Raw genomic sequence first — 23,502 nt, forward strand, 5'->3', positions numbered from 1 at the left:
CAAATATTGCGATGATGAAAACAGCATCTCTGTCCTTAAGGTTTATTCTTAAGCAAAGGCATAAAAGGCAGAGAGTAATTCATCTGAATGGGCAATTTCTTTATTAGCAAGCTGAATTTGAAATGCAGAGCCAACTATGTATAGCATTCCTTTACAAACATTAAAACTGCAATAATGATTCAATTTATTTTGACAGTACCTTCAGGAGAAGTTACAGAAAAACATTTTTGGGTTCTAAATAAACGTTCAGCAAGGTATGTCATCAGACGAGGGTTAGGTTTCAAGTTACTAGATTTCAAACCAAAGCATTGGAAGCGGCTCTCTAATCTCAGTTTGGTCTGGATTGGTTGCACTGTGCGCTTTTACAAGGTTTGTTTTTTTTTGGTGTGGTTTCGGAAAGACCACCAGACCGTCACCGTGTCACCCCACTACTCCGCTGTCGGACTGTTACATTTGCCGCACTCCTCCTGAGCATCACGTAAAGACTGCTGGAGGCTAAACCTGAACCAGGTCCAGATAATTGATGTTTTTGCACCTGACTTTTCACTGAGCTCTTCCTTTGTGCTTTCAGCCACGCTGCTTTCTCTGTTTTGATGCCAAATGATTATGTTATCAACAAGCATTACCGCGGTTAGCCGATAGACTACAGATCTCTGTCGTAGACCCAATTTCTATTGTTTCTACCTTATATTCCTAGTTTGACGGCTGGATGGCCAGAAAGATGCATCTCTCCAGCCACTCAAACTTTTATAACATGGGACAAAAAATAAAATCTGAAAATTTAGAGGAAGAATGGAAAAATATTTGGATTCCTGACTTCTTAGGAACCGTGTTTAATACACCCCAGTAGGACTGTAAACATTTTGCTTCTGTTCTACTTAGAGCAATTTTTAGGTTTCAGGAAAACTGCTGGGCCATCGGATTCAAGCAAAACCTGGCAACACTGAAATCTGAACTTCTGTCACACTCCATCATTCACTCGGTGCTCACCTATGGCCAGAGTCATGACTTTCAGCTTGTTTCGCACCAGTTTGACCACCATGCTCTTCTGCAGTGGTGTGGACCGGCAGCACAGCACCGAGCGGCAGCTCCGAGCGATCGCCAGGAACTTATCCTCCAGGCTCTTGTCCAGGGCGTAGGCCAAGGTCCGCCCGTCAATTACCAAGCCCAGCCGGTGCACCATGAAGTGAGCGGTTTGGGAGGAGGAAAGGGAGGATTGTGGGTAAATCTCAAAGTGCGCTATGTTACTCAGGAAGGTCTTGGTGGATGGGTCTCTGGAGTTGCAGAGGAATTTGGACTGGATGTAACGTAAACTTTCCTCCAGCAACACACCGCAGTCCTCCTGGATTAGACAGAAGTACGGGGTCAGGTAGAGGTCAGCACCAACACGCCGATGTCTAAACCGCACGAGCAGCTTTGCATCTGGAAACCACATGCCTTAGCAGCAACGGATTCCAACAAATCAAATCATCTTTTCTGGAAAACTCCTGGCACCAGGATGCGTTAAGAGAAGAAGGTAAGCTGGCAGAGCACAACTTCACAGGTCTAGTAGAGTCCGTCATTTGACAGCTCAGCGCTGCTTTAGCAGCAACTGCAGGACCCACACACCACATACAAGGCAGTCGTAATGCTATGTCTGATTATTTTAGTAGTCAATCTTTAGACAATTATTTGAACGATTAATATGATAAATTGGTGCATTCTGCAAATTTTTCATTTAAGCCTCCCTCTAAACAATATTAAAAATACATTAAAAGCTGCAAATAATTCAATTCTATTTTTAAATAGAAGCATTTTGTTATCCAAAATGCAGCAACTGTACTCCATTAGAGAATGCTTCATCATTTGTAGCAAATGATGCATCTGCAGCTAAAACAAAAACAAACTAAGAAAACGACTAACAACATGTGAAAATCATAGTCCTTTCTTCACGACTTAACATCAATACAGCGTAGAGCTGACCTGGTGATTAAACGATAAGTAATTACACAGCAAAAGGGTGTTTAATGGATTTTATTTACAGAATTTGAACCAGATAAAAATGCAACCTGAGGAGTTCTGGGTAAAATATTTACTGACAAAGAAGTTTGAGTCTTGAATGGAAAATGTATCTATGTTTTGTCTCCACTACTGCTCCAACTATGTTCTTTTTTTCTGAAAATTACATTTTTGAGTCTGCATACTCCAGCTAATGATTAATCAATTACTAAATAGGTTGATTGTTTCAAAAATGATTAATCAAAATTAAGTCGATTAACTGTTTTAGTCCTGGCTTGATCAGTGTAGACCTTTTCTAGAAGTGAAGGAAAATATAAGTGCCTTTGTTGCTTCAGTCAGCAGCAGGAAACTCTCTCACTTCCTCTGGCTTCTCATGAAAAGGCTTCGACACCATAGCAACGGTATGATGGAGGATTTTAGCAGTCTTGAAACCGTAGCTGTGTAAAACCACAGTACGCCTTGACTCTGAATTGTCTGAAGCCTACGTTAATGTTTGGTTTGTACATAATTAATATATTGATTATTCAGCATGTGGCATTGATTAGGTAAACAGGGTGAGCTTTTGGGTGCTGTGGCCCACCTGGGAGTCGGCGTTCAGCGTTATAATCTCCTCATCGGGGTCCAGCAGCTTGCAGGCGTAGGCAATGTTGACTGCCGTTTCCTGTTTGTCACCCGTCAAGACCCAGATCTGCAGGCCGGCTTTCCGCAGCGTAGCTATTGTTTCTGGGACGCCGTCCTGCAGCCGATCCTCAACACCAGTCGCTCCTGTGGACAGATGCATATCAGCGTCTGCAACAATGCTGCACAACCGCCAGCATTACACAGACACGTTTCTCATCGACATGTTTCACACTTTCCCAGACTCAGCTTCCCACAATTCTCTGTCATTTATGTTATTAGACAGACAGGAACAAAGACACAAAGAAAGAGGGAAAAAAGAGAAAGAGACAAAGAAAGTGTGAACAACGGGGAAAGAAAGGAAGGCAAGAAGAAAAAGAATGAACGGAAAAAAGAAATTAAGAGAGAAAGCACACAAGGAAGGACAAGAATGACAAGGAAGAAAGGACAGGAAAGAATACAGGGCACAGGGAAAAAACAAAGGATTTATGATAAAAATGAAAAAGGGACAAGAAAGGAAAGAATAAAAAACACAGAAGAAATGACAGAAGAAAGAAAGAGAAGGATCCTAAGAATAATGGATACAAAGGAGCAGGAAGGAAGGAAGGAAGAAAGACAAACAAAAGATCCAGGAAATTAAGGATAAACTTAAGGAGTGTGAAAGGACATGAGTCAAAGAAAACCAGGAAGTAGGAAAAGAAATAAAGAAAGACATGAGGCAGGAAGAAAAGGAGGAAGAGCACAACAGAGAAAAGAACATAAGGAAGATTACATAAAAGAAAGGAAGCATAGAGGGAAGCACACAAGGAAGAAACGATGGAGGAGCATGAAAAGGAAGGAAGAGAAAGGAGAGGAGGAAAACGGGAACAAAGGAGGGATAGAAGGTAGGACATAATGCAAAGAACACAAAGAAAAGAAAAGATGGAAAGGACACAACATTTGAGACAAAAGGGGTTTATTTTTCCAAACTTATCCACATCTAGAAAATACCGAAACCAAACTCCACACTTCTCCAGAAGAATGACGTTTTTTTCTGGTCTAAAAATGAAGGAAGTCGTTCTGAAACTGAAAAGTGACCCAACAAACCTAAAAGGTGGAGGTTTGTCTCCAGCCTCAACGCCGACTCAAAGAGCAGCTCCTCTCTTCCCTGGATGGCCGTCTCGGCCTCCAGGTGGCGCTGCAGCCAGCGGGCGTATTCTTCTTTACTCAAAGTCTGACACACACACACACAAAACAAAACACACCAGAAGGTTACACTCAAACACACACACAGCTAAAGAATCACTGCTTTTCTGTTTTTTGTGTAAAAACGGAACATTACTGCTGTGATTCCTGCACAGCAGAATGTGAAACCTTGACAAGGTGTTTCATCACTCGGCTTTGGTGACAGGCTGTGCACAAGCAAGGAATACACGGAGCCCGGCCTGTGAAAGCATAAATTAGCAGCCTGGGAACGAGGCACAGATTGCAGCTGAGTCATGAAGCATGTCCCGTTTGGAAGGGCTGGCCCGCGCAGTCATCTGTGCCGGACTGCGAACGCAGCCTACCCAGAATCCAGCGAGACGCACAACCCCATCGCTTACCTTTTTGGCAATGCAGAGTGTGCGAAGGCCGTCTGCGGCGTACAGGTTCAGGTAGTTCTGCGTCCGGCAGAAAATCTTTTTCTGACGCTTTCCTTTGGTGTTGCCTTAAAAAAAATAAAAAATAAAATAAAAAAGACAACAGAAAGAATTGGTTCGAAAAGATCAAATACTCTTTGCTCTGGGAGGGGAAATTTAGCTGAGATGTTAACAGAAACATGAGCACCATCTGTGCTCACACCTACAGTAACCATGCATCTCAATGTTTTTCACAAAAACGTCACAGTCTCATCAAGCAGACAGCTTGGTGGCAGAAGTTCTTCGTCTCACAAAAATAAAACCATCCTGTTTCAGCCGCGTTACATAATTGGTTTAATACAAGCATGTGCAGTTTGCTGAGGATGTTGGGTCTTATGTTTGGTAACGGAGCGTAGCCGACGTGACTCTGCGGCGCCGCATCTTGGCCAGAGGGAACAGCACACCAACAGATTGGCTTTATAGCTCTCCTGACACAGATGCACCAGCCAGCAATCTGACTGCCAGCCATACAATCTCACTAATAACAGCCCAGCTTGGCTGCGACAACCTCCCACAAACTGCCGCAGCAAATTATTTTTACCTAAAGGAACAAATGAGCTGCATCCTGGCGGCGGCCTCAGGCTTCAAACGCCAGGAAAGCGCTTCCCTTTCTGCTGGAGCGGCTCGGCAAAAACCTCCGGTCCTTTAGGTGACCAGCTACAGGACGTTCGCATTTTGTCACAGTACGACCCCAGTGCATTAATGCGTGTGATGGCGACTGAACGCAGACAGGTCGTGACGAGCACCACAGCCATGAAGTGGAAGGAGAAACGATGGGTTTTAAAATATTGTACAAACAACAAAAGTGTTGCAATAAGCAATTAATCACATGACAAATTAAGATGAGCTCGATAATTTCCATCTTGATTCATATTTTCTGATGGACAATTTCATAATCCATCTTATTTATAGTTGTGTGTGGTTTTTACTTCCGTTTTCTTTATTGCTTTTGGTTGTTGTTTTATTTTGGATGTTTAAAATATCTTCCAATTCCAGTGTACACACACACACTCACACCTAGGGACAATTAACCTGACAGTTTTTGGACTGAGGGGGGAAGCCGGAGTACCGGGAGAGAACCCACCATGCACAGGGAGAGCATGCAAACTCCATGCAGAAAGACCCCAGGCCGGCAATTGAACCCAAAACCTTCTTGCTGCCAGGCAACAGCTCTACCAAATGCGCCACTGTGCAGCCCTAAAAGAAACTCATTAATTTGCATTTGCTTGATTTATTGTTTTTCTCTTTTCTCTCTCTTTTTACCAACAACTGAGTGATAAAAGTCTTCAGTCTGGTGCTTTAGTCGCAACTATCCCTTTCTTTGAAAGATAATTGTTCACACAGACAGTAAAATTTATTTTGCTGTTTTCTTTATTCATTTTGGATATTTCCAGTTCCAGTATTTAAACTTTATTGATCCTTGAGAATGTGTTGTTGCCATTATTACTGTTATTACTACTTGTGACAGGGTTCTCTTATGACTTGGACAAACAAAAAAAATGACTGCCCAAGGCCAGAGATCACTTTAGTGAAATTTATTTAGCTTTTCTTCAGGTGGACAAAGATGGCAGGTGCAGAATACATACAAGGACGTCCAAGGCAGGTTAAAATCAGACAAACAGCAGTACCTTCAGTGTAAGAGTCCATCACCTTCACTGACTTCTCAGACTGCCTCCCTGTGGCGCAGAGCCCTGCTTTTAAAGCCACAGGCTCCGCCCACAGAAAGACCAAACAAGCAAACAAAAACAAACAATTACTTCTAACTCAAGTAAACTATTAAAGGATACAAAATAATAATAATAATAATAATAATAATAATAAAGAGAAAAAAAATAAACTTGTAATCAAAAATACAATACTCAATTTAATAGAAAACACTCAGTACGTTCTGATGACATCATTACGTCATCACATTACTCCCTCCTGGGGCGCCACATTCCGGAAATAACCCTGCTTGAAAACAAAACCGGGAAAATGTTTGGAAGTGAAAACAGGTTAGGATGGATATGCTAACTGAAGCAGGAACACCGCGTGTGCACCCACGATGAACCGCGTCAGTTTAAGCTGCAACAAAAGTAAGTTAGCGATTGTGTGTATGTGTGTGCGGGCGTGCTCGCAAGATGACACGGACTTATAATTAAGTCCCAGCTCATGACGGCTCCTCCGTCACACTACTATATTAATTAAATGGTCTCAAAACAACAATATCATTTATTGCAATAAGTTGTGGGACAATTTATCACAAACATAAACATTGGTAGGCCTGTTGACCAATGTTTATGGTTGGTGCAGAACGACCTAAAAGTTGGGACGAAATGTGATGTGACCGTTCAGACTGCAGGCGCTATGAAAACGATCAGATCGATAGATTTAGTACCACATGTGGAAGTAACAAACTGGATTTGTTTGGGGGTGAAGAGTATAAAATATCAATAAAATACACTATGCAGTTATAACATTAATAAGAAAATGAGAAAAGTCTGTATGAATACATTCACAAGGCACTGTGTACCAAGGTCAACCTGGACATGAAGATTAAAGTTCTTTTTTTCATATTTATTATCATTTTAAAGCACAATGTTTACAGAAAATACGAGTTTCTAACACAAGACCATGCAGCAGTGGTGAAACTGGAGTTTTGTCGCAAGTCGCGCTGCAATTTCTAAAGGCTCAAGGGACTTCAGACCACATTCAGCGCCTCCATGTGCGATGGTATTTGACTAACACTAAATAACAGCCTCATCAAAGCTATCACTACACAGATCAGCATTATGGTGAAACCCAACCTGCATGAACCCAACCTATTAACCATTAAATCTGTTAAAGGAGGGAGAATGAAGCCAAAATCTCACCACTCTGCTGGATTTCACAGAGAAAACTGCATAAATGCCCCTAAAGTGATAAACAAACCACATAGTGTTCATTCCAAAGAGTTGCATTCTTCTCATAATGGAAGCTGAGTTGAGTAATTATTTTGTAATCCAGCCTTATCTGAGCGAATGTGGGGATGCCAGTCTAAAAACATGTGAAACAGGAGTGTCCATCTACACTCAGGACAGGAGGATAACATATCTGGGGACTCATTTTTCTGTGAAGCTGGAACTTCCTGCTACTAATGAACAGGCGCAAAATGTAAAAACAACATAATAGCAGGAATCAACTAACAGGAGGCCAAGGAAAAGTGGTGCACAGGTTGCTTTGTATTAAATTATTAGGATGAAGAAAACATAAAACATAAGAAAAATAGAAAACAAGACAAACAAATGAATCATAAAAGCCAAAAAAAAAGGAAAGAAAAATGCCAAAGTGTACAAACATTAGTCAAGAGTTGAGCCAAGATAGCAGACAATAAAATTCAACTAACACTAAATTGTTGTAGCTCTCTGGATAAAAGAAACTTATTATTGTCTTGTTATATTCATATTTTGCAGCCATAACACGGAGCACAGTACTCCTACTTTCACTGCAGGGTTCAGAGTTGAACAGGACCGCTTTCTGTTCAGGAGAGTCGATAGGATTTTACATGACTAACTTCTGATCTACTTTTGTAATGATCTGTTGTTGAAATTGCACTTCCCTCACTTTAAACTTGAGTTTAAATACATTAAAAGGTAAACACTTTAATCACCAAAACTCTTGTTTTGTTCCTTAGTTTTATGCTAATGTGCCTGGCGTTGCAGCATGGAGGGAGTCTCCAAATGAGTTGAATGTAACGCAGACAAGCAGGGGGATTAAACTGCAGCACAGTCTCTCTCAAAATATTTTCTCTTATTATTGTACAGGTAAGTATGAACAAGACGAGAGGTACAGATGTCCTTTATATCTTTTATATAAGCAAATGCCAAAGTCAGTCGATGTTATTAAAGCGATCCAATATTAACTGCTACTCAGCAGAGGTTCTGATGCCTGGGGACAGTGCGACGAATTGTGAAGGCCAACACACACAGCAACCAAACATTTTGACTTATTCAGCCTCCTTCAACTACAAAGTCACTGCAAGAAAAATAAAAAGGCCAATTCACAAAATTTGTTAACCAACTGTCATTACTTTGTTTATGTCTCAGTATTTGCCATGGTAAATACTGAGACGTACCAAACCCCCCAAAGAAACGTGATAGGAAGAGAGAAAACTGAACGGATTGAAAAATATGAACCAAACAGAATATAAGAATGTTTACAAAGAACCGAGAGACTAAATGCAACTTTTCTGCACTCCTACAGAGCTCACAACAAAAAGTATTTGTGGACTACAAAAAAGTTGATTTTGAATAATAAGTCCCATTTAAAGCAAGGGAATAAGAGATAAGAGTTTTTAACCAATTTCACTTTAATTTATCTTCTCTTTTCATGATATTCTACAAAGTGTCTAAGGGGAAAGGTTAATGCTAGCCTTGAACATTTTTCCTAAGCTTAGCTACATAGAGTTATGAAGAGGTTTCTGTTGCCATGACAAGATGGAGTACAGCAGATCTTCTAAGGGATAAGACAAGGAATCAGAAAATGATTTCTTAAAAAATGTTTTGAGCGGGGAGAATTGTATTTATGTGGATAGAAAATGCTCTGACATGAATGTAGCTTGTGTGTGCTCTGTTGTCACATTTAAAAAGTCTCTATTTTGTGTTTTGCTTACTCTAAGGTCTCACCCTTACATCTTGTGGAGGGATGTGACCAAACCCAAGTAAGGCTAAAGAATATGCCTCCAACAGTTTTGCCATTCTCTCTGATCTGTGTCCTAAATAAAACACAATAAGCCGTTTTTTTCCAAGCTCAGCTTATCTGCTAAATCTCCACATGATGACAAATAACTATTTATGTCGTTCATCAGTTATGAAAGAGTTTGTGATATAGCAAGCAGGACTTCAGATGCAAACGTCAGAGTTTAATGCGGACTGAATCTTTCCAAGACTCCTTACCGTGTATACAGATTTAGCAGAAAACATAATTAAGTGTTTCTTTGTGTGCCTGGAATACTAACAACCTGTTGCGCCTTTACCATTAGAATACAAAGGAGCGCCTTGATTATGCAACAAGGAAAATGAAGAAAAAAGGAAGTTTATTTGGGAAAGGTAGCAGAAAGCAGACTTTAAGCTCAAAGTGAGTTCTTACATAACCTGCGATTTTGTTTGTTGACGTGGAAAAGAGCAGAGTTTAGGTAAGAGGTGGATCTTCTAAGGGAGAGGTTTTCAAAGCGTGAGGTGGGGATTCTGAGGAAAGCTCAGTGGATGGAAGCGAGGAAATATTACATTAGTTATGAAAGAAAGAAAGAATCCGACGAATGCGCTGCAGCTGAAAGGCTCAGGTAGATTTGTTCTCCAGAAATGTGACTGTTGGTAGAGAGAGAAACTGATAAATGTAGAACTGAGCAGTCAACAATGAGTGGTTATGTGGGCTGACATGCTAATAGTGAGTATTAGGTGTATGGTGAAAAACCTTTAGGGTACATTCACACCAGCCCCATTTAGCTCACTTTCATCAAGCTCTAGATTGTTTGCCTACAAAGTCTGATTTGTTTGGGAAGGTGTGAATGCGCAATTGAGCTCTGATGTGAACTGAAAAATAAACTCTGCTCTGCCTACAAACCTAGGTCTCTGTTCGATTGAAGTGAACGCTGGCACCCACATACGCATACATACCCACAGCGCTAAATGGACCGGAGACCGCTCCAAAAGCAAGAAAGAGACTGTAGCGCGGGGCATTCTGGGTAAGTACAACCAAAACAAATGTGAGAGTTTAGCGCTAGTGGGGGAAATGGCTTGTTGTCTCATCAGCAACAAAAGACCAATCCTACAACAATCTGACGCCACTCCATTTTTGTCTGCACTTTGTGAAAAAGGAAATTGCGCTTGGTGTCTTCTTCAGAAGTTTCCGTGTCATTTCCTTCAGTAGTGCTTTGTGCAGTGCCACAACAGGCGAAGAGGGGAAAAGTTTTTGCCAATTGGTTTGGATCATTTTCAGCTGGTGAACCACACCAGCTGAAAATGTAACAAATGTTGAAATTTTGGTCCCAAATCGAACTGAATCTACCAGATTATCAGGTGTGAAAACATCCTTAGACAACCTTGAACCTTGTCACATTTGGTCACTTTATCACCTCAAATGTCAATTAATTTTATTACTATTTATGCAACAAGATAACACAACGTAAAGTAGCACAAACGATACTGGTTTTCAAACAAAAATACCAACTATGGCTTGCATCTGTAGTTACAAAGCCCCTTTTATTTCCAAAAGAACGAGTGCAAAGCCAAAACACAGGCTTTGTGTTTTGGAAAGCATCAGAGGTTTTCATAAGTGCACAAGCAGTGGGATTTCATGGCATTAGAAAATCTTCTGACAGCAATATTACTGGTAAACATTGCCAGTTGTCTGTGTCCAGTGTGAGCCTCTGCTGCTCTGTGACTGTCCAACTGAATAAATACAGCATCATCATGTCAAATGCAAGTTCATATTGTACTCCAAATCATGTCTTTGCAAGGACATGATTGGCATATTATGCTGCCCAAACAAGTGGCATCATAAAGTCCGTTGTGTTGTAGAGTTTAACACGAGAACAGGATGCAAAACAATTTAAGACCAGGAGGGTCTCCTTCCAGCTCAACAACTCTAAACCAGAACGGAAATTCACCACAAAAACACAGACAACCCCAACTACAGGTGGGCATTTATCACAGTGCTTATCATTTATTGTGATACACTTCTTATATTTTGATTCATTGCTGTTGCTGTAAATTAATAATGTTTTTCTTTTAATTAAAATGGTCTGTATTGTTATTGTTGCTATTTTTCTCCATTGTCAATAACTTTGAAAATATGATTAAATATACTTACTGTGTGCAATTTAGTGATACAAATCACACTTTTTTTATATGACTGATGTCCTAAAGAAGTGAATTACTAATGAATGTTTTTTAAGGACAGTATTTGTGTTTAATAATTGTTGTGTCATGCAGTCGCAGCCATACAGTCACCTAAAACGTAACAAATAGTTCTTATCTTCACACTTATCGTTACCACAATGGTACCACAAAATATTGCGATAAAATTTTAAGTCTTCCTCTGCCACCATCTTTCTCTTCAAACTACACAAACCCAGACAACAGCTTGAAATGACTGAACGTCTAGTTCCCTACCTGTGTCGGGAGGTTTGATGAGGTTCATGATGACGGAGTCCGCTCCTTTGGTATAGACTGTGATTTGATCGGTGAGCGGGTGCCTCACCACCACCGACATGCGCTTCCTGGTGGAGTCAAAGCCCAGCGTGTGCAGCAGCTCAAACGTCAGCTTCCCCAGGTGAGGCAGCTCCACCATCACCTGGTCAGGGAGGCGTCCAACCAGGGAGCACTTGTACGCCCTGGCGGCGTAGACCAACGCGGCCTCGTCGGGCGACTCCGCCTCGTAGCGCAGCTCTCCTTCCTCGGGGTGGTCGGGCGGTTTTTCGTCGTACTGAGGTGAAAAGGCGCTGAAGGCTTGCTCCAGGGTGCCGGAAAGATGCTCCTCGTTCAGCTTGGTTAGCGTGCTCTCTGTCGAGGGAGAGGAGAGCAGGCTGGAGCATCCCCTGTTGGAAGAGCGGTTGAGACTGGAAGAGCTGCTGCTGTTGGAGCCCGAAGTCAGGCGGCTGGGGGTGAAGCGCTTGATGAAGTCTTCGAAGGTCTTCACCGGAGACTTCAGTTCAAATCTTGTTCGGACCTTGAAAACACAGATCAAAGGATAAATACACGTCTGCGGTACTAGGGTTATATATTCATAACCCTTTCAACTTTATTTCATCCCTTTACAACCACAAACATCAATGGGCAGGGAGAATGTTTTGGAAGAGTTCATGCTGGGTTAGTTTGTAGAATAATATCCCAAACTTTTGGACTTCAGAATACTGTTCAATCAAACATCTGAAAATTAAATTGTTTAACTGCAAGGTGTGTGTTAATCCATTCATCCATCCATTATCTGTATTATCTTATCTTTACAGTGTTATAGTTGAGAACAGTAAGGCCCCGAAGTGCTAAAATCGGCTTTCATTGACGTGGGTACATGACGTAAATTGCGTCATTCCATTGCCTGCCAAACTCGACACCAGGACCGGGCCGAGCTCGAAGTGCTGTGTAATTGGTCAGAAGTTTCAGCACATTGCATGAAACATGCCAACAGACAGCAATGTTGATGTTTCTCTTCAACTTGTACGTTTCCACTGTCCAGTTTTTTGTATCTAGATTCCACAGGGGTACTTTTGCCACAAAGAGGAATCATGTACATTATTGTAGGATTTTTCACCAAATAGCTACTGCAATAATAACACTGGCAAATGCTTAATAACTCAATTAAATAGAAGACAATCCTGGACAAAAACCAGTTAAGAGGACAGAACAACACTGCTGAGCATGGAGGCAAAGCTCAAATGGGACGGTTTAGATCAAAACAGGTTTATGTGTAGAAATGTCCCAATCAAAGTCACTTTGATCAGACCAGTCAATCATTTTATTTGTTTGAATGACCTTTATGACATAAAATCCCAATGAAATCAAGTTTCCCCAAGTGAATCATAAGCCTGGTGGGCCACCAGGCTTTACTTGCCTCCCCACCAGGCTGAGCATGGTTTGTTTAATTCAAATAGGACTTTTAATACACCAGTGACAGTAAAGTGTTGTATTTCCTTTCAAATCCTGTAAAGCACTTTGTATTGCCTTGTTGCTGAAAATGTGCTATATACATAAAATTACCTTTAAAGACGGATTAAGCAAAGGGGTGTGCATTAATTGTACGGTCCCTGCACATGCCTGTTGACCTCACACTATTATTTCCAAATTATTATGATGTCTACTTTTGCACCTCTGCATTTTTGTAACTTTTAACATTTCTTTAAACAAAATCACGGTGGGCTGCTGTAGCGCCTCTACCAGCAGGTTTTCTGAAAGAAACTCTGGAAATGTTATAATATATTTGTGGATGTAACATGACAAAAGAGGGCAAAAGGTTTATACATCATTACTTTTGCAACACACAGTCCAAAAAAACAGCCTAGTATAGTGTTTTCTAAATTTTAGAGCATAAAACAAAACAACTCCCTTTCATTTAAAGCAGATAATAACTACATTGCTTACAATAAATCTTCAACCATGCAACCTATAAGTACTAATCAAGTCATGTTAACCTGGACTTGCTAGGTGTTGAAGACGTAAACCAAAACTTTTCACACAGGCAACATGACAATCTTCAATGATATGCAGTTTGAGCCAAAACCTGGCCAATCAAAGGCGTTTCAAGTAAATGTAGCAAAAAAAAGTGAAGTAAAAGGGAGAATATTTCAAGGTTTTTAAAATAAAACCAAGCTGCAGCTGCAACATTTAACAAAACAAAACTGTAGGATCTCAAACAGCTGGTTTCTGACAGCACACAAATACTTTCCACTTTTATATTCTCACACATGCATAAAAAAAAAACAAAAAAAACTCTGAGAACTTCCTGGCAGTCAATCGTAAGCAGTTTTCCCCCATGTGACCCGACTATGAGGATCAGCGAGGAGAGCAAACACTGAGCTAATTTTGGGAAAGACAGGAGTCTAAGCAGAGGAAGGCTTGTTGAAGGAAAACAGGCTGGGTCATCAGGTTGGTACACTCAGCCTGAAACTATGTAACTGCTAGTAAAGACTGCCTGGAAACAGCTGCTGCCCTGTGGAGCATTACTGGTTCCGTTTCAACATTTTACCACCTAAATTTGAACACAATGCCACACAATTTGTCAGGAGATCAAACAAAAGGCAACAACGAATGGCCTGTGATAAAGTAAAAGAACCCAACAAATCAATGGTGATGTTTGTAATGCTGAAACTGAAGTCACTCACCAGTTTATACACTCAGGAGAAGTGCATGTGTAGCAGTTCATCCAGTTCGAATTGTCGGAAACTGAGAAATCGGGTCTTTTTCCAGCAAGTAAACAAACCGTGCAGCACTTGGAATGGTTTGTTTGCTTGTTGGAAAAAGGTCATGTTAACCACAACGCCCCTCAAGTGTGGAAGTTGTTACTGCAAGAATAGAACTTCACTTTCAGTACCGCTGAGGTAGTATGAAAGTAATTCAGAGTTACAAAAGATAAAAGAACCCATTTCAAAATAAAAAGTTGGGCTAAGATTATTATTATTTTTTATATTTTTTTTTTACACACAAAAATCACTGGCAGGAACCTTTGTATTCACATGTTTCTTGTACGTCTATAATTCTGACACACAAGCGACACCCACAAACGGCGACTGATGAAAAAGTCGGTTCTCTAGGCCCATGGGGGTTAATTTTTGTTCCTGGAAATGATCCGATGTGACAATGGAAAAGAATATTGTTGTGTTCAAGTTGTGCTTGTGCTAGAAGGTATCACTAAAGTTATTCAAGTCCAAAATGCAAAACATGACGCAGCAGCACTGACGTCTGCAGCTCACATTTCTAAAGTATGTTTTTCAAAGACGTTTTATGATTGACAAGGGGCTTCTGAAAGCTAAGTTAGTAATCTGATGGTTGAATAATCTAAATAACAGATTCATAACAAAAATGTATGTTATTGCACTTTTATATCTAGTTATTCAATAAATTAGCAGCAAAGGGTCTATGTTTTTCTTGAATGAACATATTTCCAAACAGTGCTGTTTTGTCTTCCTTACAAGAAAAGAAAAAGTTTAGGGTTTTGGATATTTAAAATGTCTTCCACTTCCAGAGTTAAATGCTCATTAGAAATATAGATTTATTGATCTTTGAGAGGGTGTATTTGCATTACCACGTCATCATCATTCTATAACTTGAAAATTATCTCGAAACAATATTATTGTTTATCGCAATCACGTCTGGGACAATTCTGAGTTGTTATCATGACAGGCCCAGTCCAGGAAGTACTTAGTCAAACAAATCCAGTATCAATGCATTCTCAATCAGTGTATTACTTACATTATATTAAACAGCACCAATGTGGTCGAGAAATCTACTTAACTTTTAGAAAATTGATTAAAAGTATTTTATATGCAGGTTAAATTTAGGACTTTTTCAGAGCAATTTTTACCCTCCTTTCTTTTTAATTAGCATAAATCCATCACTACGCCTGCACTGATGAAAATGCCTCTCCTGGCAAAAATCCTTTACCCAGTCCTTCATGCCGGGGTGGTGCTGTACGACAACACGGAGGGTGACTCACTCCGCGGTCTCCTGACTGCAGGACTCACGGCTCTCACAAATACACAAGTATAAATCCTTCAATGGGCTGGGTTAGCTACAAGGGCATCTTAATAAAATGTGAACAATCGCATCGGCACGGGGAACAACAAATCACAACAATAAAGACGAGCGGAAACAAAAGCTGGAGGGAGGCTGCATCAAAGCTGCTGATTTTGTTTTGCGCAAGGCTTGTATTTTTTTTCTTCATCTAAAGCGATAACCTTGAAGGACAAACTCACATGAATAATGTGTCATTTTGTGCAGTTTAATCGCCACGGCTCCATCCCTCTGGGTGGGGAAGTGGGGGGCATGAGGGGACAGGACAGGAGGCGGAGGGGGAGCAGCTGTGTGATGGGTGGGGAGGATATCACCTCAGAACAGGACAACCACACCCAGGCTCACGCAGGAGCAAAACAAAACTCGGATACACAGTTGTGTTTGGACACAGCACATCAAAGAATGGCAGTGAAAGGTACGTGAACACGGACATTTTTGCTTTATTTTGGAAAGTTTTAGGAAAAGCGTAACTAGTGAAAGTGGATCTTGGGAAGGATGACTGGAAACTTTTAAATTCTTTGACTACCTAAAAGATGAAAAACTTGATTATTATGCCACAAATATTAGTGATTTTCTAAACCAATCATTGAATTGCAACTTAGAAAACTAAATTACAAGCTATGCACATTCACTTGACAAGAATACCTAAACATTGCACTCAAGTAAGAGTAGAACTACTTGACATATTTTTATTCCAGTTAACGTAAAAAGTAGCCAACCAAGAAATGACTCAAGTAAAAGTAAAAAGTTTTTGGTAAAAAGTTTACTCAAGTGAGTAAATGATCAAATTATCAGTCATCAAATCAAAAGATAAAGTTAGGTGGAAATTTTGCTATTTTAAGGATGAAAATGATAATAATTAATATAGGTAGCAATAAAAAATAAAATCAGGCAAAAGAAAAATTTTACAAATCAGTATTTTTTCCAAATAAAAAAACTTATGAAACTAACAAAAACTGCAAGTGTATTTTTGGTTGAAACATGTTTGTTCTTCATTCAGTGAAGTTACTCATCTTCAATTCTGTGTTTATTTAATACACCATAGGAAATGTGCAGAAGAGGATTAGGGCCACTAATAAAATGAATTCTTTTTTTAAGTTGAGAACTGTAGGACACAAAAAAAATTCACAAAAGCAAACAGAAGGCCTGTGGGAGCCGCCGCGCCTTACCTTATGCCTGGGCTGATTAGGCGAGGTCACCACCACGGTGTTACAGATCGTGAGAGCGATGAAGAAATCGATGATATCAGAGAGGCCAGAGGGCAGGTGGGACATGGACTGGTGGTGAAAGCGCATGAAGTCCAGCTGACTGCTGCATTCATTGACTCTGTCCAGGAGCTGAGGGTCGGGGGTGACATCCTTCTCCTACAGGACAGCGAAGGGACGCATTAGCGGGGACTGGAGCGGATGAGGACGGAGCTGGACGGAGCGGTGACCTGACCATGGGGCTGCTGAAGGCCGTGTGCTTGGAGAGGATGCTGGCCCGCTTGGCCTCGGCCCTGCTGCCCGTCCTGCGGTGGGACTTGGTGCTGTGGGAGCGTAGCACGACGCGTCCGCTCTGATGGCTGGTGACGCTGTCCCGTCTGGGCAGGGTGCCTCCGTGGGACATGAACTCCTCCTCCTCGGAATCGATTTCCTGATACATGGCGATCCTTCTAGCTGCGTTGCGTCAAGACACCCAGCCGTTAGGAAGGACCTTAAAGGGGAAACCAGCGTTGCGCGTCGGCCGGTTGAACTCACCGTTGGCGTCGTGCGAGTACTCCACTCCGGCCACAGTGCAGCGCCGGAACACCATCTTGTTTTCTGTCAGCGTGCCAGTCTTGTCGGAGAAGATGTATTGCATCTGGCCCAGATCCTCGGTGATATTAAGCGCCCTGCACTGCAGCTGGGAGTCCGTCTCCTCGTCGTACAGATCCATGTCCTGATGGATGAAGTACACTTGGCAGATCTTCACAATTTCAATCGACACGAAGAGCGAGATGGGTATCAGCACCTGGGAGAGGAAAGGAAAGTCACAGAGAGGATTCAGAGCACACAATGCACAAGTGAGCAGACAGTCTGAACCACTTCTCAGAGCTTAACATTTGACTTTTTGCCATCGGTATTCCCCCACTAAAGCACTCCCTGAGTTTCCGTAGTTCAGAATGATGTCAGACCACCAAGGGCCACCATCTTGTTTGACAAGCAAAGTTTTTCTGCTTCTATGCACAGCTCCTACAAATCTGAACAGGAAGTGATCCGTGCCACTGAGGCGCCATCTTGGTAGGCAAGTATTTTCTGTCATTTGAAACATCGTTTTGTTTTTGTTTGTTTTCTTAGAAAGGAAACAGAGAATAAATGAAAAAAAGATGGTATGATTTTTTTAAACCAACGAAGGAAATATAAATGAATGAAGAAAATATTTTAAAAATGCTTCATGGACTCACAAAGTTGATATCAGACTTTTAATTTGGTTGGGTTTCATCAACTTTTCTTAAAAAAAAAAAGTTCAGAAAGTTTAAAAACATTTAAAAAAGCTTGGTGCAGTTTTATACACGAACAGAAGAGTACCACATGGTCTGGGAGGAAGACTGTTTAAAAAGTGTGCTCCGCATTTGCTCGATTATTTCAGAAAAAGGTTGGTATGAGAGGTGATGGGACATTTCCATTAACACTTTTGCTGAGAAGACTGAGTCATAACATCTGGGAAGGCTGTTAAGTTTGCACGCTTTCCCCCCGCCGCTCTTCCCCCACATGGCAAATGTAGCCACTGTTTACACAGCTAAAGCACATCACCGACCACGCCGACATTCATTCGCCGTTTTCTACAGAAACCCCGAGGATCAAAACCGATCCGCTGCTTATGACACGGAGCGGCGTGACACGTTCACCGATGATCCAGGTCACAAGCAAACAGATCAATAGATCTCCGTGATAACTTTTCCCTCCCCAACTTGATCCTGCACAGCAGAGAGGCTGTGTGAGGCATGAAGCGCATACATCCTCACTGCATGCTGAGGGTTTTTTCTTTTTTTTTCTAAGTGGGGATAAAGATTTAGAGGTCATATGCTCAGAGGTTGCAATAATTTCAGTTAACAACTTGATTTACAGCGCTGCCTGCATACAGTGGAAGAGAATCTTTTAGAAATACTGATACGGTTTGTCCCTGCACGTGTTATCTGGGTTTCACTTGTTGTTTTTTTTTGTCCCCTCCACCCCCCAACCCCGCTCCTCACAATTTCGTACCTGAAAGACGATGATCATGGTGAGGAAGAGATAAATGACTGACATCACAAGTGATAAGTCTGTCCCTTCTGGACTAAGAACATCAAACACGGGTCTCTTATCTCCGTACTGAAACATCCACAGCCCGTGACCTGGAACGGCAACAGCAAAGGTCAGCAGAAACACGGAGAGCATAAAAATCAAACAACATTATTTATATATATATATATATATAAGCAAAATATGAGAATGATTTAGGATACAGTGTTAGAATATTTGCTCTCTCACAGATTTCTTTTTTTTATTTTTTTCTCCGAATTCCTCATAGGAACCATTCTTTTATTGGTTATGTTCTCAATAATAGTACAAATACAAGGTATGCTTAAATAGGCCAACTTTGTATGGATTCCAATTTCACTTATATATGAATAAACGTGTATATAAATAAACATATGGTAAGAATAGAAAAAACCCTCACAAAATAGAAACCAATCACATAAGTCACAAAATAATGGTTTTAATTAATCTTATTTAAAATTCTATATTCTGTTGACTCAAAGCTTTTTATTATTATCAGTTACAACAGTCTGATAATAATGTTATTTAACAACATTAAAAAATTAATGTCCACAAACTGTTGTTCTCACAGTTCAACATGGTGGTGGTAGTAATGTGATGGTCTGGAACTTGTTGGAAGCGTCAGGACCTGAAAGACTTCCGGTAATTAAAGCTGCAGTGTGCCGTATATGTATACTGGGAAACTCTGAGGAAAAAAAAGAGCTCCTCTGATTTCTCCCAACTAGAAACAACCAATCAGAGCCAGGAGGCGGATCTTAGTACTGTCAATACCCCGTCTCCCTTCCTCTCTGCTAGCTGCAGCTTCTTCCTAACAGCAGAGCTTGCAGTGAAAGCTAAGGCTAGTTAGCATAGCCACAGGTGACTGGGGATGAACAGTTTTCCTTTAATGGTAAGTGATTTTTCCACCACTAGCATGTTGAGCAGTGAGTATGTGAGGGTGATTGACAGCATCAAGGCCCTCCTCCTGGTTCTGATTGGTTGTTTTTGGTGAGATGGCAGTAATGGCTCGGAGGAGGTAGAGGAGCTTCATCTTTTCACAGATTACCTACCTCATATAGCATACCGTCACACCATAGTGACAGTTCTCACAAATACATAAAAAATATTTTTAAAAATTCATAAAAGTTACATATCGCAGCTTTAATGGAAGTATTAATTTTTCTCCTTACTGGACAATCCTGACACACAATGTCCAGCCAGCAGTTTGTGACTTTAATTACAAACAAGGTGACAAGGACAATAAGTCGAAGCAATTTTTTTTCATTATGTTTAAAAAAAATTAGCGTTTGGCTGAAAGTTATCAAAAATGAAAAGCATCAAGTTTCTTTTTAACAACTAAATCATCGTTTTAAGTCTACTTTTTATCTTTCCTCAGGTCTTGTTTTTTCATTTCTAAACATTTGTTTGTTGAGCTAAAAACATCTAAATATGACAAAAAAGAAGTAAAAAAATAAACTGGCCTCTGATGGGGCAAAAATGTTTCAACTTGTGCATATGAAACAAAGTTCTGCATACCAACAGCAACAAACAGGCACAACACCAGCAGGATGAAGGCACACCAGAACACGTCCACATTCATCTGTCTCTCCAGCTTGCTGCGTTTGTAACGTGGCCCGTTGTTGTTGAGCATGGCCTTGGTCTCGTGACCTGCACAGACAGAAGCGAGGCGTGTTGGTCGCAGGTCTTAAGGGGAGCGTGATGCAGTCCGGCGGCGCCGCTGGGTCAGACTGACCTGCATAGATGACGATGCCCACGGCTTCCTCTGTGTTGCGGACGGTGCAGCCTCGCAGGAGGAGGTTCTCTTTGTGAAGTGCGTCTCTTCTGCCGTTTCGGTGGATTCTGGAAAATTCATTTTAAGAAATGACTCAGATGAAAGAAAAAAAATCATTATCGTTCAGGTGAAAAAGTAATTATAGATTTGATTCCTTCCTGGATAATAAAACGGGGGTTCTTGCAGGTTTCATCAAGTAAAATTTAAAACATTTTAAAGACTTTTTAAGACCAACGCGACACATAACTCAACTTCTGATCACGAATGCTCAAAATTAAATAAGACTTGATGAAATTTCATTTCAGACCGTGGATGAAAATCTGGGAGTTTAAGATTTTTAAAGCTTTAAATTTTGATTTTCAAATGTTAGACATTTTTTGTTGAAGACCCTGCAAGAACCCTGATAAAAGACTAGATACATTTATTCTGCCAAGGTGCTGTGAACCATTACAGTAGGCGCTGATTTAAGCCAAAATTCCCACTGATCCTAAATGAAACCTCTCGAGCTTGGACTCAATGAGGCTTTTCACGTCTTGCTGCTTTCCCTCAATTGTCACCTACAGCTTGTCCGTTTTTAGCCTGAATGAAGGCAAAGCCTCACAGAAGTATCCACACCCCTTTAACTTCTTCATGTCCCATTTCAATCACAAAATTCCAGGTATTTAACTGATTTTCTCATAGCCAAAAACAACATATTAAATATCTGAGTGTTGTCTGCAACCTTTAATCTGACACCACTACATATAACACATCCAGAATTCCACTAATAAGTCAATTCAGCCAAATCTAACAAAAAACTCTAAATTATATTGTGATTTTTTTTTACTTGCTAAAATAAAGTATGAAATATTTTAAATATTTTTGTCAGATATTTTAATAGAAAAGGGATGTATGAATCATTGTAGATCCAAAGTTCATATAAGAAAAAGCTTTGCATGTTTACCTTATTAAAAGTGAAAAAAAGCTTAATACATTTTTTTAACAAATGTTTCATAAAGTTTCCTGTAGCTCTTAGGAATTTGAAACATTACTGACACTGTGACGCTACTATCAGAATGCTTACCAACAACAGAGGTCACGCTCTGACCTCTGACACCAAGCCGACAGACACATCATCACTGGTCCATAGATTAACACGAGTTTCCCCGATCCCTAAGCAGTCAGCTCACACACATTGCTTAATGGAGCTCACAGCTAGCACTGCTAGAAAAGGAGATAACCCCCTCTGAGCTCGCTCTCTCTCCCTGAAAGGGAAGCCAGATTAGACCGGGTGTCACTGACCGTAATGTAATAAACCACCGGTGAGCCTTGAGCTCCACTGTAGCCTGGCAACTGAATACCTGCAGCATCTGGTGAGTTTCTAAGCAAATAATGCGCGTCATAGTTTGAAGACAAGTCGCAGTGGATCCTTTACAGGGAGCTCGGCAAATCCAGTGTGTTAATGTGGTGACATGATGAGAAGTGGCAGGGCTCCAGGCAGGCCTGTTACACTGACAGAATTTTACTGGACGATAAATTGTCCCAGATACCATAGTATTGTAGTTTTGAGTCCATTTTCAAGTAATATGACGGTAAAAATGCACATTCTGAAAGATCAATAAACTTTAAATTCTAATGAACAAAAGAAAAAAAAAAAGGGCTGGTTTCACAATGAATGTGCACCACTCACCTAGGAAAGGAAACAAAGACTCATCATTTCATGTTTGGATTTCAACAGAGCTGACCTAACCTGATGGGGTCGAACTAAACTAAAGCAGACCAATCAGAGCCAACGGGCTCTTTTGAGGGAGGGGACCCATCAACAACTTCTGTTTTTACAGGAAACATGTAAACATGTGGAGGGGCAACTAACATCTAGGTGACTGATGAAAGTTTGATCACAGTTATCTGTCAACTGTTCAATCACCAACTCTTGGGATATTACAGTTTTAAGATTCACGCATTTGGGATCATTGCTGTACTCAACAGATTGGAATCACAAGAGAGCCACTGGTTTGACCCCGGTCAAGTCGTTCTCGCATAAAAACGTACACAGGAAGTGAGAGATCGTCAGAGGCGGAGTGTAATAATGAAACAGGCAGAAATATGTTTGGAAACTGGGAAAGGGCAACTGCTATCTATCTATATATTAATATCAGAGCTGCAAGTGTTAGCTCCGCAGCATCCAAAACCAAAGGGAATTTGTCCAAAAATAAATAAATAAAAAATAAAAACAGCATCATTTAGTAAATGATCTATACTGACTGAATTACAGCTGAACATCCAAACCAGTCATTAACTAAGCAAAGAAAAGTTAAAAATCTCAATTTACTTTTATTGTAGCAAGCAAACCTTAGGAGAACAACCCTAATCATTTCCAGTACAAATACTGAAACTGGATACACAACTTGAACTTGACCCTTCAAGAAGCTTGAGGACACACAGCTGCTCATAATCAAGGCATGTATGTTTTTGTTACATACCTTGTAATTGCACAAACCTCGCATCCAAACAAGGCTGACTATATCTTTTGCTTAGATATTCTGTTTTTGTTTTGAGCGCAACCCAAGTTTAACTTTGAAACTCTTGACTTGTCTACAAACCATCATCTAAGATCATTTACAGAGAAAATGTAACAATTTAATAAAAGCAAACAAGTCTAAGACTTGGCATTCAGACACTGGAAAAAAAAGTGTTAGAACTTAGTGCCAGAAAAAATACAACTAAAATTGAATGCATGACACAAATAAATCACAATGTGCCTTTGAGTGTTTTGTGAAGGAGATAAGTCATTCTTTCAGATGAAAACACCGTGACCATGCACTGTATGGATAATGACGCAGCAAATTTAACAGCAGAGTGGGACCGCCAACAAGGTTGTACATATGGAAAAAAACAAACAAACAAAAAACAGTACAGAAGACTGGTTAACAAATCTGCAAAAATAAGCCATA

At 40.6% G+C, this 23,502-nt stretch overlaps 1 protein-coding gene and 1 long non-coding RNA gene across 2 annotated transcripts in view; one reads left to right on the plus strand and one right to left on the minus strand.

Annotated features, from left to right (window-relative positions):
- Positions 1-206: 206 nt before the first annotated feature.
- The window catches only part of atp10a (ATPase phospholipid transporting 10A), a 31,052-nt gene continuing 7,756 nt past the window's right edge, over positions 207-23,502 (minus strand). The window contains exons 4-14 of the mRNA XM_007568412.2: positions 20,531-20,637; positions 20,314-20,445; positions 18,742-18,872; positions 17,257-17,509; positions 16,958-17,175; positions 16,687-16,881; positions 11,405-11,960; positions 4,200-4,303; positions 3,703-3,829; positions 2,579-2,763; positions 207-1,342 (exon numbers count right to left, since the gene is read on the minus strand). Coding sequence (XP_007568474.2) covers positions 962-1,342; positions 2,579-2,763; positions 3,703-3,829; positions 4,200-4,303; positions 11,405-11,960; positions 16,687-16,881; positions 16,958-17,175; positions 17,257-17,509; positions 18,742-18,872; positions 20,314-20,445; positions 20,531-20,637 — 2,389 coding nt within the window. The 3' untranslated portion in view covers positions 207-961. The remainder of the gene's footprint in view (positions 1,343-2,578; positions 2,764-3,702; positions 3,830-4,199; positions 4,304-11,404; positions 11,961-16,686; positions 16,882-16,957; positions 17,176-17,256; positions 17,510-18,741; positions 18,873-20,313; positions 20,446-20,530; positions 20,638-23,502) is intronic.
- LOC107838214 (uncharacterized) overlaps positions 12,800-23,502 on the plus strand; it is a 14,787-nt gene continuing 4,084 nt past the window's right edge. The window contains exons 1-2 of the long non-coding RNA XR_001664280.1: positions 12,800-12,909; positions 18,979-18,984. This is a non-coding gene — a long non-coding RNA (uncharacterized LOC107838214). The remainder of the gene's footprint in view (positions 12,910-18,978; positions 18,985-23,502) is intronic.

This window comes from Poecilia formosa, unplaced genomic scaffold, assembly GCF_000485575.1.
Source record: "Poecilia formosa unplaced genomic scaffold, Poecilia_formosa-5.1.2 Scaffold222, whole genome shotgun sequence".
NCBI classification, from domain to species: Eukaryota; Metazoa; Chordata; class Actinopteri; order Cyprinodontiformes; family Poeciliidae; genus Poecilia; species Poecilia formosa.